Source organism: Coturnix japonica, chromosome 19 (assembly GCF_054131305.1).
Source record: "Coturnix japonica strain WE chromosome 19, WE-NBRP24, whole genome shotgun sequence".
Lineage (NCBI taxonomy): Eukaryota > Metazoa > Chordata > Aves > Galliformes > Phasianidae > Coturnix > Coturnix japonica.
The window spans coordinates 9,450,241-9,464,687 of record NC_140681.1 but is presented as its reverse complement, the minus strand read 5'-3'; the positions used below and the strand labels follow the sequence as shown (position 1 = coordinate 9,464,687).

At 42.3% G+C, this 14,447-nt stretch overlaps 2 protein-coding genes across 4 annotated transcripts in view; one reads left to right on the top strand and one right to left on the bottom strand.

Annotated features, from left to right (window-relative positions):
• Nucleotides 1-651: 651 nt before the first annotated feature.
• On the bottom strand, nucleotides 652-8,323 carry GID8 (GID complex subunit 8 homolog). The gene is made up of 5 exons (XM_015881662.3): nucleotides 8,250-8,323; nucleotides 6,313-6,442; nucleotides 5,209-5,405; nucleotides 4,518-4,715; nucleotides 652-4,192 (listed from the first exon to the last, which is right to left on the bottom strand). The coding sequence occupies exons 2-5, from the start codon at nucleotides 6,428-6,430 to the stop codon at nucleotides 4,019-4,021; spliced, it is 687 nt and encodes a 228-aa protein (XP_015737148.1). The 5' UTR covers nucleotides 6,431-6,442; nucleotides 8,250-8,323; the 3' UTR covers nucleotides 652-4,018.
• A 2,072-nt stretch (nucleotides 8,324-10,395) lies between these two features.
• The window catches only part of DIDO1 (death inducer-obliterator 1), a 45,234-nt gene continuing 41,182 nt past the window's right edge, over nucleotides 10,396-14,447 (top strand). For 2 of the 3 annotated variants that reach the window (XM_015881546.2, XM_015881543.3), the window contains exon 1: nucleotides 10,396-10,472. The gene's annotated coding sequence lies outside the window, so the exon portion shown is untranslated. Of the gene's footprint in view, nucleotides 10,473-11,008; nucleotides 11,141-14,447 lie in introns of those variants that run through there. The other variant, XM_015881544.3, reaches the window with a different exon arrangement.

Genomic DNA, 14,447 nt, shown 5'->3' with positions numbered 1-14,447 from the left:
TGTTTCCAGAAGAGGGAGCCACGCCATGAGAAAACGCAGAGAACATCGATAAGTTCCTTTAATTTGTTACTTCCTGGAGGCAAACATCCCATCGGGGTGAATAAACACAAATAGAAACCATTAGGAAGACAGGTGCCGGCTTCAGAAACCAATCAAAAACACAATCTCCTCTCGTTTTGCCTGCATTCACTTTAATCTGCCAAAAGATTAAACGAAACAGAAGATTACTGGGGTAATATCTGAGCTGACATCCACCTGCACTGAATTTCACCCACACAACAGTTGCATTATTTGAAGATCTTATGAAGTTCAGCACAAATTATGACCCAGTTCTGCTTTTGCTTTTTGGAGGATACAAGACAGAGCAATAGGTTCACATGTTCCATAAGAGGCAACTGGCATCTCCTAAAGCGAAACTCCAATTGCAGTTTGTGAACGAACTTGGGACAGAAAATGGTTTGAAATAAGCCGAGCACCACTCAACTACTAGCCAAGGTTGTGGGTGTTTGTATTTTTAAGTGCTTTGAAGCTTAGACTCAAGCATACAAAGCAGAAACGTTATAAATTAAAAGCAATAAAATCATCCTAGGATCATGTAATGGCTTCGCCTATATGTACAAGGAGTGGAAAGGAGACAGAATGATGCCCAGGTAACTTCACACACTTTTAATGCTACATAAGTGCTCTCCACGTTCATTTCAGTGTTTCTTTTAATGCAGGTGGAAGGAGCAGGAAGTGTTTCAATGAAATCACCTCAGGATCAAGAGCTACTTCCCCCAGTTTCAAGCTCTGCGTGTTCAAACGTCTTGAGAGGAAACGCTTTACTTCAAATCCTGCTGTTAGTTTCTGGTTTCAGCAGCCTCTGGTTTTCCAGCTACATAAACAATAAACAGTTCAGTATCTCTTTCCTAGTAAAGCACTGCCAGTAGTTCACCTTCATGGAAACCCACTACCCCCAACCCTTCACAAATGACCCCGTTGTACAACAGAAGCAACCAGTTCAGCTTAGAGGCAGAAAAGGAACACGGTAACAGCCAAGAGACAGCTATTAAGGAGACGATATTGGAGAGGGAATGAGATTTGTAGCCTAATCAAAACGCATTTCATACAAAGGCTTTTGGCAGAGGCAGGTAGGACAAGATATTTTACAACTCAACTTCTTTGTGTTCATAGCATTAATGGAAAGAAAATCTTACTTGCTTTCAGGGGGAAGAATGAGTGCAGTGTACCATGTTTGTTTGCCACCGCTGAGTTTGGAACAAATCTTCATACAAAAGTTATTCTTGTGTTATTCTAAATTAAGTGGGGGAAAAAAAATGTAACAATAATATGTATTTTAATGCTAAAGCAAACTGTTCAAAGTGGCATTTAATAGGATTTGTTAAAGTGGTTATCTAACAAAAATGGGTTAACAAAATCCCATTCATTAGTAGTCACCAAATAAGACATTTCTCATGCATATGACAAAAGTCCATTCGTGTACTGACAGAGGTCTGTTTACTGTGTACAATATTTCCATAAATTATAACGTTTCACAGCCCCTACCATTCAAGAATATTTCAAACAGATTATATATTATATTTGTATATGCAAACTATTTTATATACACTAATATAAAGATCCTTAGAAGTACCATTATGACTACCTTTATGCTCTCTCTAAAATGCATAGCTTTCCAATATTTTCTTGCAGTTACCAAAAAACTTTACAGATTAAAGCTGCTTATCAACGTGGCATGTTCATAAAAACAAAGTGAAATAGTTCTATACTAACTTTATATTAAACCCCTTAAAAAACATGGTGTTTCTTTTTAATGGAAAAAAACCAAGCTAGTGAAAATTCAAGTAAACTATGCTCACTCTTTGCCCAAAATACTATGTGAAATTAACCCTAGAAGTACAGTGAACTTCTCAACCAGGACTGTAATACTGCATTTCTCATGGAGAAAAATGCTTGTCATGCCACAAAACCGCACTGCTTTCCACTTCAGCTGGGAGAAGCTTTAGATGACATTTAGTAGGTAAGCATCAGAACAGAGGAAAAGCCGATCAGTTACGTATGAAGAAATTAGAGCTATTCCAGTTTCGTTTCTGCAGTCTGTTATTAAACCAAGTGACAATAACCAGAGTTTCCCACAAACTAGAAGTCATACATGGTTTGCAGACATCAACCGAATGGGAAAAGGAAAAAAGAACCAACTGTTAAAAGTCTGGTGTTAAAATAACCAGTCTGGGAGAAGGAAAGCCAGACCACTGCTGTAGTTGGGGGCAAGTAATAGCTTGCTTGTTATGCATAAACTTCGAGACCTCCATGCCACAAAATGCCTTAAAAGTGCAGAACAAAACTATCAGCGATAAATGAGAACAACTCATTTTGTTATACCCATCATCTAGCTTTAACTCAGTGCTCTGCATCTCTAATAGCTGCTTAACAAATAATGGATTCCCCTCACAAAAAAAATTGCTACACAAGTAAACAGTGTTCACAGTAATGCAATCAGTAACAGGGTTTGTTTTTGTTTTTTTTTAGTTTCCATAAGTCAGGTGTATCTGCAAAGCTTTATACAGTTTAATGCGTAAGTATTCCAGTAAAATTAAGTGAAAACTAAGTTTCATTCTACAGGGTAATATCTACCATACAAGACTAGATTATGTACAGTATGGGACTGGTATGACAACTGCCAGTGCATCGTGATGTTCAGCTACCTCACCCACCAGATCGGTCTTTGTTCAACAAATCGTTAATAACTTGATATACAGACCTAAAAACCTACAGACTGATTTGGCAAGATTAGTGCTACCACTGGATATATACCAGTGAACAGTGCTGCAAAATTAAGTTGACCTGAACATCCCATACCCACAAGATTACAATTTGTTGACTTGAAAGTCTGGACTTCACACGTAAAACATTAAAACTAGAATCCTAACTGGAGTGAGGGCGGGCAGTAAACAAAGTAATACAGGTGGAGATGAACTGTATCTCTTCAGAAAGGTATGGAAAGAATCGAAAAAAGTTAACATTTCAGCCTTTAAAGACAGCCCTGCTCTGCTCAGCTCAAGGCATAAGAACAGCCCAAGTAGCTCTAAAACTACAATTCTTATTCAGCGTGAGTAAAGGCAGATCCTGCACAAGAAGATGCATCAGAGGCTTCCATAAGTATCTCTCCCCCCACTTCATTGCCTAACACAAGTATGTCTTTCAGCTTACATAAATCCGGTGGCCCTCCAAGCTCTAGTAACCTGCTGGAATCACTGCAGTGTCTGCAGCTGCAAACTCTACATGGAAGGGAAAGGTCCCCTTTAAGAAAAACTCTCAAATGCCTCTGAGGGCCATTTTGGTCATTCATGAAAATTAAGAAAAAAAACTTATTTCCAACAATACTTCTCATGAAAAGATGGGTCACCGATCCATTACGAACATAGCTCTCACCATATAAAGCACCAAAAAGTCAGAAACAAGGAAAAAAAAAAGTTCTTAAATTAAGATTTACAAGTTTGTACACTATTTCCTAGGCAAAAGGTTGACCTTACTGCAAAGTTTATAGGTGAAAACATGACCAGTTACTCTTAAGGGGAATGTATATCTTGCTATAACTTAAAGGTAGAAAATATTCACTGTTCTATATACACATTTCAAACAGGAGACAGTTAAACTTAACTGAATAATTGCCAATGTAACTCCGTATTAACTCACTGACCACTCAACTAAGCATCAGTAGCCAATTAGAAAGCTTGAGTTCTGTACTTTTAAAAACGTGATTTTTCCTGTCCTGTTTAATTGGTTTTCTTTTAAAAATGTATTATAGTGCATAGCCTAAGTCAGACTTTCAAAGAGATACAGCGCCTTTCAATGCAGTTTTTGCAGCATTCAAAAGGGACTTTTCTCCCTTCAAATTAGATGTTCATTGAAAAATCTGAATTGAGTGCTGTACTGTAGTAAAAATATTTCAGTCACAGACTGATATAAATGTATACTGTGCAGTACTATGATTGTTTGATGTCCATCTGCACACATTTTACTTGGGTTCTTCAATTGTCCCCTTGCTGAGGTCTGTCATTTTGGGGTATTTCACTTTCTTCTGGTCTAGCTCATTCTGAGCCCACAGTAGTAGTTTCAGTAATTTTGCCAACTTGGGCGTCGATTCACGATTTTCATAGTCTAGAACAGCTTGATTAACCTCACTCCATACCTGGAAAAGAAATACTGGAGTTTAGTAACAGTTTGCCTATGATTAACACTTGTAATGTCACAGAGACATTGATAACATCACACACAGCTTGTTAACTCCTCAGAATGAGGCCAGGACAAAGCTCCATATACCAACAGCCTAGAGAAACAAAGAAGAAAGTCAAACCGCCTATTATGGCATCATCAGGTTTTAGAATGCTGCTTAAGAAATACTTCTGCTCTTTTGCACAGAGCTATACACATTTCCATATATTTCAAAAATATTTGGACACGGTTTTCACCACACACAAATAAAACACATCGACTTCCTTATGAGCAAAATCTACCTTCTGTCGCTGCATCATGTTCAGCAAGTCTCCAAATGGTGATTCTTCAGGATTATCGAAGGCAAGCAAAGCCAGCGTGCGCTCCATTTCTGTCAGGCATTCCCGGCTCTCCTCGCCTTGTTCTGCTAATTGGGTCTGAGCAAATTCCAGAGCTGCTTCTGTCTCACGCTGCCGAATCAGTTCAATCAAATGCTGCTGCTACATACAAAAATACCACAGTGATATTAGCTAAACAAAGCAGCAAATCTTCAGTATTTCGAGACCATAATCTTCAGTCATTTGTATGTAATTTGAGACAAATACTAATCCATACCATGAAAGTTTAAGGTCATTTCTAAACATCTAAGAAGTAACAGACTTGCCAACAATATTTACTAGAAAAGGCAGTTTGAGGTTTCCAAATAACATGTTTTGAAAATATGTTTCTAAAGGAACCACCAGAAATCCAGATTAATAGTTGGTAAATCACAGATCATTCCCACTATTAAAAGTTTCCAAGTTATTAATTAACATGATATGACAGTTGTCGTACCATGCCACAGATCTTCCCATAACTATTAAATGATATCAAAAACGAACATTTGAAATTGCAATCATGTTCAGCCACAAATCCCTTAACATACTCTTAAACTCACACTTCTTCCAGAGTTTCTTAACAACTTCTAAAACAAAAACGGCCACTTGTCCTTACCTGCAAATGAAAGTAGAGATATCTGTTTGTATCTAACAGTTCTGGATGGAGGCTGTTTATTAATGAAATGGCTTCTTGAATCTGTCCTTTCAGAATCATTTCTCTGATTTTTATTCTTTCATCGAGAGTCTCTAAATCAACGCTGGGTTCAATTCCAGACTCCATTCGAAATTTCTCTGCTGCTTCTTTAAAGCCCTCTGAAATAAAAACGTTTTACCTACAAATCTGTTTCACAAATGGGCTCCTATTTTAAGAATTTGCATTATTTTGTTTCTCCCTCCCATCCCCAACCACATTTATATAGTTTTAATGAGAAAAAACAGGTAAAGAAAACTAACTTTGTTTTTCTAAAACAAATGTAGTTGTTGGTAAAGGTTTTTAATGGCCACCCAGAATCTTAAGCTTTATTTATGTACATGCAAAAATGATTTAGTTTACTTTATTAAGCCACTAAGATGCTCTCCTCTCATCTCAGAAGATCCAGTCGCACACTGATGTAAACAGGGGTGTAGATCAAATATAAATGCCTCCACCCTAGTATAGCTTCCTGTGATGGTATGCATCATAATTGCCAGGGACAATTTCCGAGGGTTTCTGATTGCTCTAAGTATAAAGCCAGGCTATATGCTGAAGGGCTTAATCATTTTGGTCTCAAACTGTTTTGACAAGTGTCCTTTCAGAGTCTACCTTTCTAGACAGTTAAAACTTACTTCTGATAAACGCTCTGCGAAGCTTCATGAGTGCTATTTAAAAACAGCTACATATTTTGAGTTCTTTCTCAATGGCACACAAAAACAAAGATATCATAGAGAAGCAGGGCATTTCTGTTTACAGCAATCCAAAAATACTTTCTTCTATATCTTTTAGTGTAAGAATTAAGGTCACCGTAATTTCTATGTCAGTATATCTGCCGGGTCCCTGTTTTAATCTAATTGATTCTGTGTCCACTGAAGAGAATACAAGAGCACGTGTACCTTACTAGAAGTCAACAGCAATCACCAAATCCTTAAAGTTGTTAATGTCACTCCTTATAGTACCATAGTGTATCCAAAGTGGTTTGCCCCAACAAAGTAAAAGCTTCCTAGCACTACAATGCACCCTTACCTGTGACAAGGTAGTTCATGATAAGGCGGTTCATGTCTGCTCTCTGAATATGCAAGTTATTAAGTTTTTCCATCCATTCATCTTTTGTGATTTCATCAGGTTTTTCTGCATAACTCATCCTGGTCTCTTACTACAAAGACAGAAAAGCATTTCATTTAACACAATTCACTTAAAAGCAAGTTTAGTGTGTGTACACACAGCTCTACTACTATCTCTGTATCTTTCTAATGACATCTCTGAAATTAATATCCCAAAGGACCCTTTTATCTCCAGGCATTATTTTACATTTTCTTTTCCTTCTTCCTGCACTTTCAGCCAGTTTCTAACGCTGCTTTCATCCATCATCCAAATACAAAATTCAAACACCAATATCTTGGACTTGTTAAATCCAGTCCAAATAAAACGTTGTCTAAAAGTCATACAGGACCCACAGCACGACCACGCAGAACAAACGAATCCAAGTTTTACAACTGACTAGAAAATCTGTGACTAATTTCCAAAGCGAAACGTATGTAACCAACATCTGCTTTAAAGTGTTTTAAATAAAAACACTGACTGGATGGCTACGTATGTCACACGGCCACAAAAGAAGGCAGTGAGTGCCCCCACGCACAACCAGCCGGCTTAGAGTGACTGTCACAGGAGCTCCTGCCAATGCTACTAAGTTATTTCCTGTTTGTTTTCATTCTCGGATTTGGAAACAGCGCACTCTGCTAAAACCGAAGCCGGTTATTTGTCCGCTTCTGACAGGGGCAGCGGAAGGGGGAGGAGAGGCGGCAACAACAGCAACAGGCACCGAAACACCGAGCGGCAGCGCACCGCCTGCCTCCCCTTCCCAACAGAACAGCCGGGAGACCACGGCTCCCACCAAAGACGCACCGACCCCAACAGCGCCGGGCAGCGGGGGACAGGACGGGCCCGGAGCTTCGCGAAGAACCGAGCGCTCCCGGCCCGCGCTGCCAATCACAGAATCACAGAATGAGGCGGGTTGGAAGGGACCTCAAGGATCATGTAGTTCCAACCCCCCTGCCTGGCAGGGCCACCAAACATACACCTTTACTACATCAGGTTGCCCAGGGCCCCGTCCAACCTGGCCTTGAACACCTCCAAGGACGGGGCATCCACAACCTCCCTGTGCAGCCTGTTCCAGGCCCTAACCACTCTCCTAGTGAAGAACTTCCCCCTAACATCCAACCTAAATCTTCCCTCTTTTAACTTAAAACCATTTCCCCGTGTCCTGCTATTGTCAGCCCTTTTGAAGAGTTTCCTCCCCTCCTGGGAGTAAGTTCCCTTCAGGTATTGAAAGGCTGCAATGAGGTCACCCCGCAACCTTCTCCAGGCTGAACAAACCCAACTCCCTCAGCCTGTCCTCATAGGGGAGGTGCTCCAGCCCCCTGATCATCTTCCTGTCCCTCCTCTGGACCCTTACGAGAATCTCAATGTCTTTCTTGTACTGAGGGCTCCACACCTGGACACGGTACAACAGATGGGGCCTCACAAGAGCCGAGTAGAGAGGGACAATCACCTCCCTATCCCTGCTGACCACCCCTCTCCTGATGGAGCCCAGGATCCCATTTGCTTTCCGGGCTGCCAGAGCGCACTGCTGGCTCATGTTGAGTCTCTCGTCCATCAGGACCCCCAGGTCTTTCTCTGAACCACGCGGCGTCTCCCAACTGCTCCGGTCCGAGTCCCACTGTGCACCCCGACCTTCCCCCATTGAGCAACACCCCGCTCAGCCCCGGCCTCCAGAGGCGCATCCCCCGACCCGGCCCACCCCGGGCCCAGGCCACACAAGCGCACGGCTCCGTTCCCCACAGGCCCGGTGCCTCCCCACCGTCCACAGCGATCAGCAACGGACCGAGCCGCTAAGCCGAGGCGAGAACCGCGACAGCCCAAGTACCCTGAGGGAAGGAGCGGCCCCGCCGGCGCCATCTTACCGAGCGCGCTGCGATACCGGCTGCAACGCACCAACGCGGACACCTCCGCCGCCTCTGCTAGGCCTCCGGCGCGCAGATCTCGCGAGAACTGCTCTCAGCCAATCGAAGAGAGAAAGCTCAACCATAGAGATGTGCCGCGGGATAGAGCGTACGTCGTGTACATACACACACACACACATCCAGCGGGGCGCTGGTACCATAGAGATGAGGCGCTCGGCCTCTCTGTAGCGCTCAATTGAGGCCGGTCCCGCCGGGAGGACCACGGAGTCAGTAGCACAGAGTGAGGGCGGCTGAGGGCAGGCTACAAAATGGCCGCCGTGCCACCTACTGTAGATGGGACGGGCAAGTGGCGCTGGGTCTTGTCTCTTCTATGGCTCCATCGTGTCCCAGCTGCAGGGCACAGTACTCCCTGTCTCATCCTCCTGATCTCTAAGGTCCCTTCCAACCCACACGAGACTGTGATACTGTGATATAATAAACTTGCCACAATTAGATCCAAAAAGGCTTGTGAATCAAGGCACAAAGGCAACAAAACTGCTCTATTTGTGTATTGAAACGAGAGCAGGGCTTATGAGGTATATTTGCATATGAAGTATGGCAAATGATACTAATTGAGAACATATAATTTCACTTCTACTGAGTGGGAATATGGATACAATTACTCGTTTTTCACTCCTAGTTTTGTAGCTACCACAACAGATTTGTTGCTTAGGAAAAGACACAACCTTCCAATTCTATTCCTTATACATCTCAACCTTCAGGCTTGTGAATCTTCCCTTTAGATTCTCGTCCCTGATTCTTGTCAGCTCCTCCCCCAGAAGGTGGAGTTTCTTAGGAGACTTCCATAAAGACAGAGGGAATAGGAGAATTTCCCTCTCTAGAAGGGTTTCCTGAGCTTACTATTGAGGGAAGTGCACCCTGAGTAAAGCGGAGACACTTGAGAGCACCTCAAGCTTTTGTTTGAGAGAAAAGGCTTTGTAGCAACCTAAATTGTAAGCTGCATGGTTCTTCTATGGTAAGCTTCACAAATAAGAATAGCCCTTGGTAAAGTGTTTCTCTGTTCATCCAGAGATACGCTGGGAGCCTTGTATAACCAAGTACCTGGAGGATACGCTGCCTTAACACCTGGTGTATCTGTGGTGTGCAGGACTCTGGGGATACAAGCCTTATTCTGCACATCAAAAAAGGTAAAGCTGGGGCACAGCCAACAAGGATTAGTCTCTTCTGACTTGAAGTGATCAATATTTATATTGAAAAGCAATGGAACAGGGATAAGAACTTGCTTGTTAGCTTTCATCCCTAGTCTATTATTGGGCTAACCCTGTCTCTAGTTTTTACCTGTTGTTGTTTTCTCATTCTTGATAAATACAAATACAAATAGAGAAACCCCAGGGATAATCAAGCACAGATATATTACCTGCAGAAGAAAGTCTCACTGACTTTCTTGACTCAGTCTCTCTGTATTGACTGCCTAATAGTAGACGAGATCTGAGAAAGCAATGGGAAAAGGATTTAAGGTTTTATTTTAAAAGAATTTAAAAGAATTTATTTTATTTTTTAAAAGGTTTTAAGGAGAGTAGTGCTGATGGCTTGGTAGATATCCTGGCATAAGCTTTTCTGGTACTTTAGATGCATAAGGTGCTTATTAAACTGTTTTAGAAGCCAATTGATATGTATTAATCTTGTACTTTTGTATAGGAGTCTGTTTCTCACATATTGGTGTTTCTCTGTGGAGTAAGTATTAATACAGTCCTGCTTTACAGGTGGAGACGGTGCCTATGTTGAAAAGCTAATAGTAATTTTAATGCCATCACCCTTAGCTTTTACCCTCAGGAGTCTCATACTGTGCCTATTTGGCTCCTAAGTGTGTTTTTAGGGGCCCAGGCATTTTATAATGATGTTTATTGGGATATAAGGGTCTCTTTAGGGCTGATAGCACTAAGGGGCCGCTCGTTTCCCGCCCAACTCCCAGCTGTGAGGAAGCGCGCGGGCTGCTGGGCCGGGGGGGCGGAGCTTGTATCGGCCGAAGTCCTCCGGGAGCCGTGCGCAAAGCGAGGCGCGGTGGGCGTTCTAGCCTACGGTTGGCCGCCATATCCGTCTCTATGGTAGCGCGGGGAGGAGCGGCTCCGCCCAGCGCTTTGGAGCCGTTGCGAGAAGGAAATGGCGGCGCGGCGCGGCTGAGACCTTCGTGGCGTCGGAGAGATCCCGCACCCACTGACCGCGGTGAGTGAGGGAAGCGGTGGGAGAAGCACCGGGGAGAGGAGGAGATCGAGAACCGGGCAGCCGCTGCGAAGGAGGAGGGGAGGCGGAAAAGCAGACGGCCGCCACCTCAGGCCTCGGGGCTCGATGAGAAAATGGAGGCGGGCGGTGTGGGCCGGGAAGGCCGCAAGGCTGAGGGGAGGGATTGGGGGGGGGGGAGGATGGCGAGGCCTGTTTTCAGGGAACCATCGGTGTGGCTGCGGACCCAGGGCACGTCGGAGGCCTGGCACGTCGAAGGCCACACATTGCGGGGGCCCCGGAGGAAGCCCCGAGCCGCCGCCCCGTGAGCTCTTAACGTGGTTGGGCCGCGGAGGAGAGGACGGCCTCTGCAGGAAGGCGGGCTCCTCCATCTTGGGGGGAGAGAGAAGGAGAAGGACGGGCGTGAGCTGAGCCCAGCGACGTCACGGGTCAAGCTGACGGCGGCGAGCTTCCCTGTGACGCTGCAACCGACATTAACCGCCTTTTCGGTCCCGTTCAACGTATCCCGCTGCCGGATGAGGGTTTCTCCGCCTCGGGCCTATTAAGTGGTGGGATGCGGGCAGAGAGTTCCTCCTCAGCATCAAGGGCTCGGGGTGGGTCCTGTCACGAGGTTATGGGGCTTTGAGCTGGGTGATGGAGACGGCTCCTCAGTGGTGAGTTCAACAGGAAAAGTAGTTTTAGCATGTGCTCTTGTCTTGTAGAGGAGGGAGAAGGGGTTGCATCATTAGTTAATGCCAATATGTATTGAGTATTTATACTAGTCAATGTCTGGTACTGTCTACCTTTCTCCCTCCCTATTAATGTATTTCTGTACTGTCCCTTGTGCCTTGCACAAAGCTGTGCTTTGAACGTGACCAAATTCTGTTTCATACATTTATCCGAGCAGTAACTGCATTTTAGTAGTGGATAACATCCTGTCATCTTAGCTTGTCATTTTCAACTCAGAAAGAACACTTCATATTGTTTAATAAACTGAATAATGTGTATGGATTACACTCACATATACTCAGTACTTAAAACCAGTGTAATGGTCTTGTCTTGTTGCACTGGTTTTGTTCCCTTTTTTTTCCCCTGGGAACTTCAGGAAGGGAAAAAATGATGATTCCTTTTATTTAATGGGCAAGTTTTGTGCAGCATTAAGATCCTTTTTAGAAATTATTAATGTTTTAGACTCCAAATAATCTTTTTGAGGCTGCAAGAGTAGTTCATTTCAGTGCTTAATCATCACAGCCTTGTTGAAGTATATTATGTGGCAGTTGGTATTCAACTGTATTTTAATTTTATTAAAACTTTTCCACTTAAAACTATTTATATAAGAGCTTCTTTAGAAGTGGTAATGTCAAGAGGTATAGCTTAAACTATGTCTTGTTGATACACTTATAAATGAAATTTAGCAGCCATTCAAGCAGTTAGATTGCTGGTCAGTGATCACTGTCAATATGTAGTTAGTTACTGTACAAGTGTAGTATTTACTGTGCTAATTTAATAGAGATTTTAGGTTGTGCTTTGCCTTTATATGCCAATTGCTTGTTATTGTTCTTTGACACTTCAAACTTTCTATAGGAGTAAAATAGCAAACAAAATTGAGTGTGTTTCTCAGTGTTTGATGGACTCAGCAGAAGATGGTGGCTCTATTTAATTCTGTTTTAAGATTTTTCTCTGGGAGTAGATGATATGATTTAATTTCAGTTTCAGATTCCGTCTGTAGAGTTTTAACTGTGTGCTTTTAGTTCTGCAGAACCTGAACTTCAGCCAGAAGTCTTAAGTGGAGAAGGGAAGGGGAAGGATTATAAGGATTAGGCTGGAAGATTATGGAATGTAACTGATAGAAATGGGAAGAGACAGGACTGTACTAAGCTAAGAGTAAGATTAGATGGTTTCTTGTTGACAGAAGTGCTAATGTCTGTCTGTGTTAGTTTTACACTGAGCTTTTTCTGCCTAATATCACCTATAATGTTTCAACCAGTAGGACAGCGGTAGAAGTACAACTGATTTTACCCAGTTGATGCAGGAATTGCTCTCAGTCCTCCTCCTTAGGACTGTTTTAGATCCACTGTCAAGTATACTTTGAACATATTGCTTTAAAGGTTGTATTACTGTTATGTTTTTATATAATACAACTTTGGAAAGAAGTTAATAGAATAGTGAGTTTTAGTAGAGTTACTGTTAAAAGCATTGATAGACTTCAAGGTTAACAAGTAACTTAAAATTCCCACTAGGGAAGAGACAGAAATTAAATGCATATTATACGTGTTCTTGTGGTAAACCCTAATTGCAATTGGTATTTGAACTGTTGACTGTGTAGTAACGTAATCAGTATGCTGTAATCACTTGACTGTATTCTGAAGGAAGATCTTATGTTTTTTATGTCATATACTGACCCCTTTTTGATGGCGTGAGAATGAAATTGCTCACTGGTTTCAGATGTATTTATAGCTCTCTTTCTATTTCACATTGAAAAGGGAAAAAGGTGTAACAGCAAAGCGTGGTGTTTTTTCCAGCAGCTGGGCTGGTAGGATCAGAAACTGTAATCCTGCAGTTGCTCTGAGTCTATTTCTGTACACTTAGTTCTGCTGACAACCAGGATTAGACATGCCAGAGGATACAGAGAGATACATGTAAAACTAAGATAGATACATTGTAGGAAGTGTAACTAGTTTATGTATCATAGTGCCAATTGACAAAAAGCCTGCCCAGCTTTACTAGATAGTACAAAGCTATTGAAGGAGTAGAGGGAATTTTAAGTAGTGTGAACATTCAAGCTGAAACTTGACAATTCTATACTTTCAATATAGTTGTATGTTTAAAAATAAAGAAGCAATGGGATCTTGAAGAATTAAACTGTTTGTGTTCACTTTACATCCCACTATTTGTAAGTCACAATAAAGAACTGGTACTTCAGTGGAGGAATATCAGATGGTGTGAATCAGTTTTCCAAAGCTCTTTGTTTCCTTTGCAGTTGCTGGCAGTATATTATCAGTGGTGCTGAAGAGGTCAGGTTTTGTAGAAGAAGCTGAATGAACAAAAAATGTAGTGTATATTTGTGAAATATTTCCATCCAAAGTGGTACAAAAGGAATGGTAAAGATAATTGTATAGTGAGTAATAACCAATGGCAGTCTAAGTTTGTAGTTGCTATCTGTTTGCTAAACGTAGGACTGTGGCTTACGAAATTGGCTTCATGATTTTGAAGCCATAAGGAGACAGTTTTTTCTTGGAATACAAGCTTTTGACCACAGAAAAGTGCTTCCCCCCCCTCCCTTTTTTATCTAAAAGGGGAAAAAAGGGCAGAACTGTCTGTGCTGCTTGGGATTGTGCTTGCAGTGGTTCTTAATGTTCTTTTTGCCGTGTCATTTTTGCTTGTATTATTCTTACCTTGAGAGGGGAGGTAAACCTGAGGAAAAATTATACATTTGTTTTTGTTGCTTTGGGTAAACTCTTCTGGTTTAGAGTAGATCTGGGGTTACCTTGTGTAACTGAATGTGGAGAAAAGCTTTTGATGGTGTTACAGGAGCACTAAGAAAGCTTGATAGTAAGCCATTGAAGTCTCTGCCTCATGTGAAGCTCTGGGGTAGAGAATACCAATCATATCTCTATAGTATTTTGTTCTTAAAATTAGTAACTGTATCCTTACATTAGAAACTCTTAAGTATCATTTCTGTTGGACTCTGATGTAGCTTTATTCATCCAGAGAATGTGTGAACTTTCAAAGTCTTGCTTCTTCCTGAGGTGAACCCATTCTTTACATAGAAGCTCCTGTTCTAATGTGTTGGTAGAGCCTTCAAATTCAGTGTGCGGCTGCACTGATGAAACTGTATTGCACTGAAATGGTGCATAGCTGCCACCCCACCCTGTAAAGACAGCATACAGGTGAAAGTACAGTTTTAATGGTGCCATTACCTCTATGTGAGGAACGTACACCACTGCTCTGTTGATTAGGAACTGTGCCCCTGAATGTTTC

Excerpts from the sequence above, each read along its gene's own strand:
- GID8 (XM_015881662.3), bottom strand. The coding sequence starts at position 6,430 with ATGAGTTATGCAGAAAAACCTGATGAAATCACAAAAGATGAATGGATG. Across the intron at positions 5,406-6,312 it reads CATGAACTACCTTGTCACAG|AGGGCTTTAAAGAAGCAGCA; the intron begins GTAAGGGTGCAT and ends TTTTTATTTCAG. Across the intron at positions 4,193-4,517 it reads ACATGATGCAGCGACAGAAG|GTATGGAGTGAGGTTAATCA; the intron begins GTAGATTTTGCT and ends TTTCTTTTCCAG.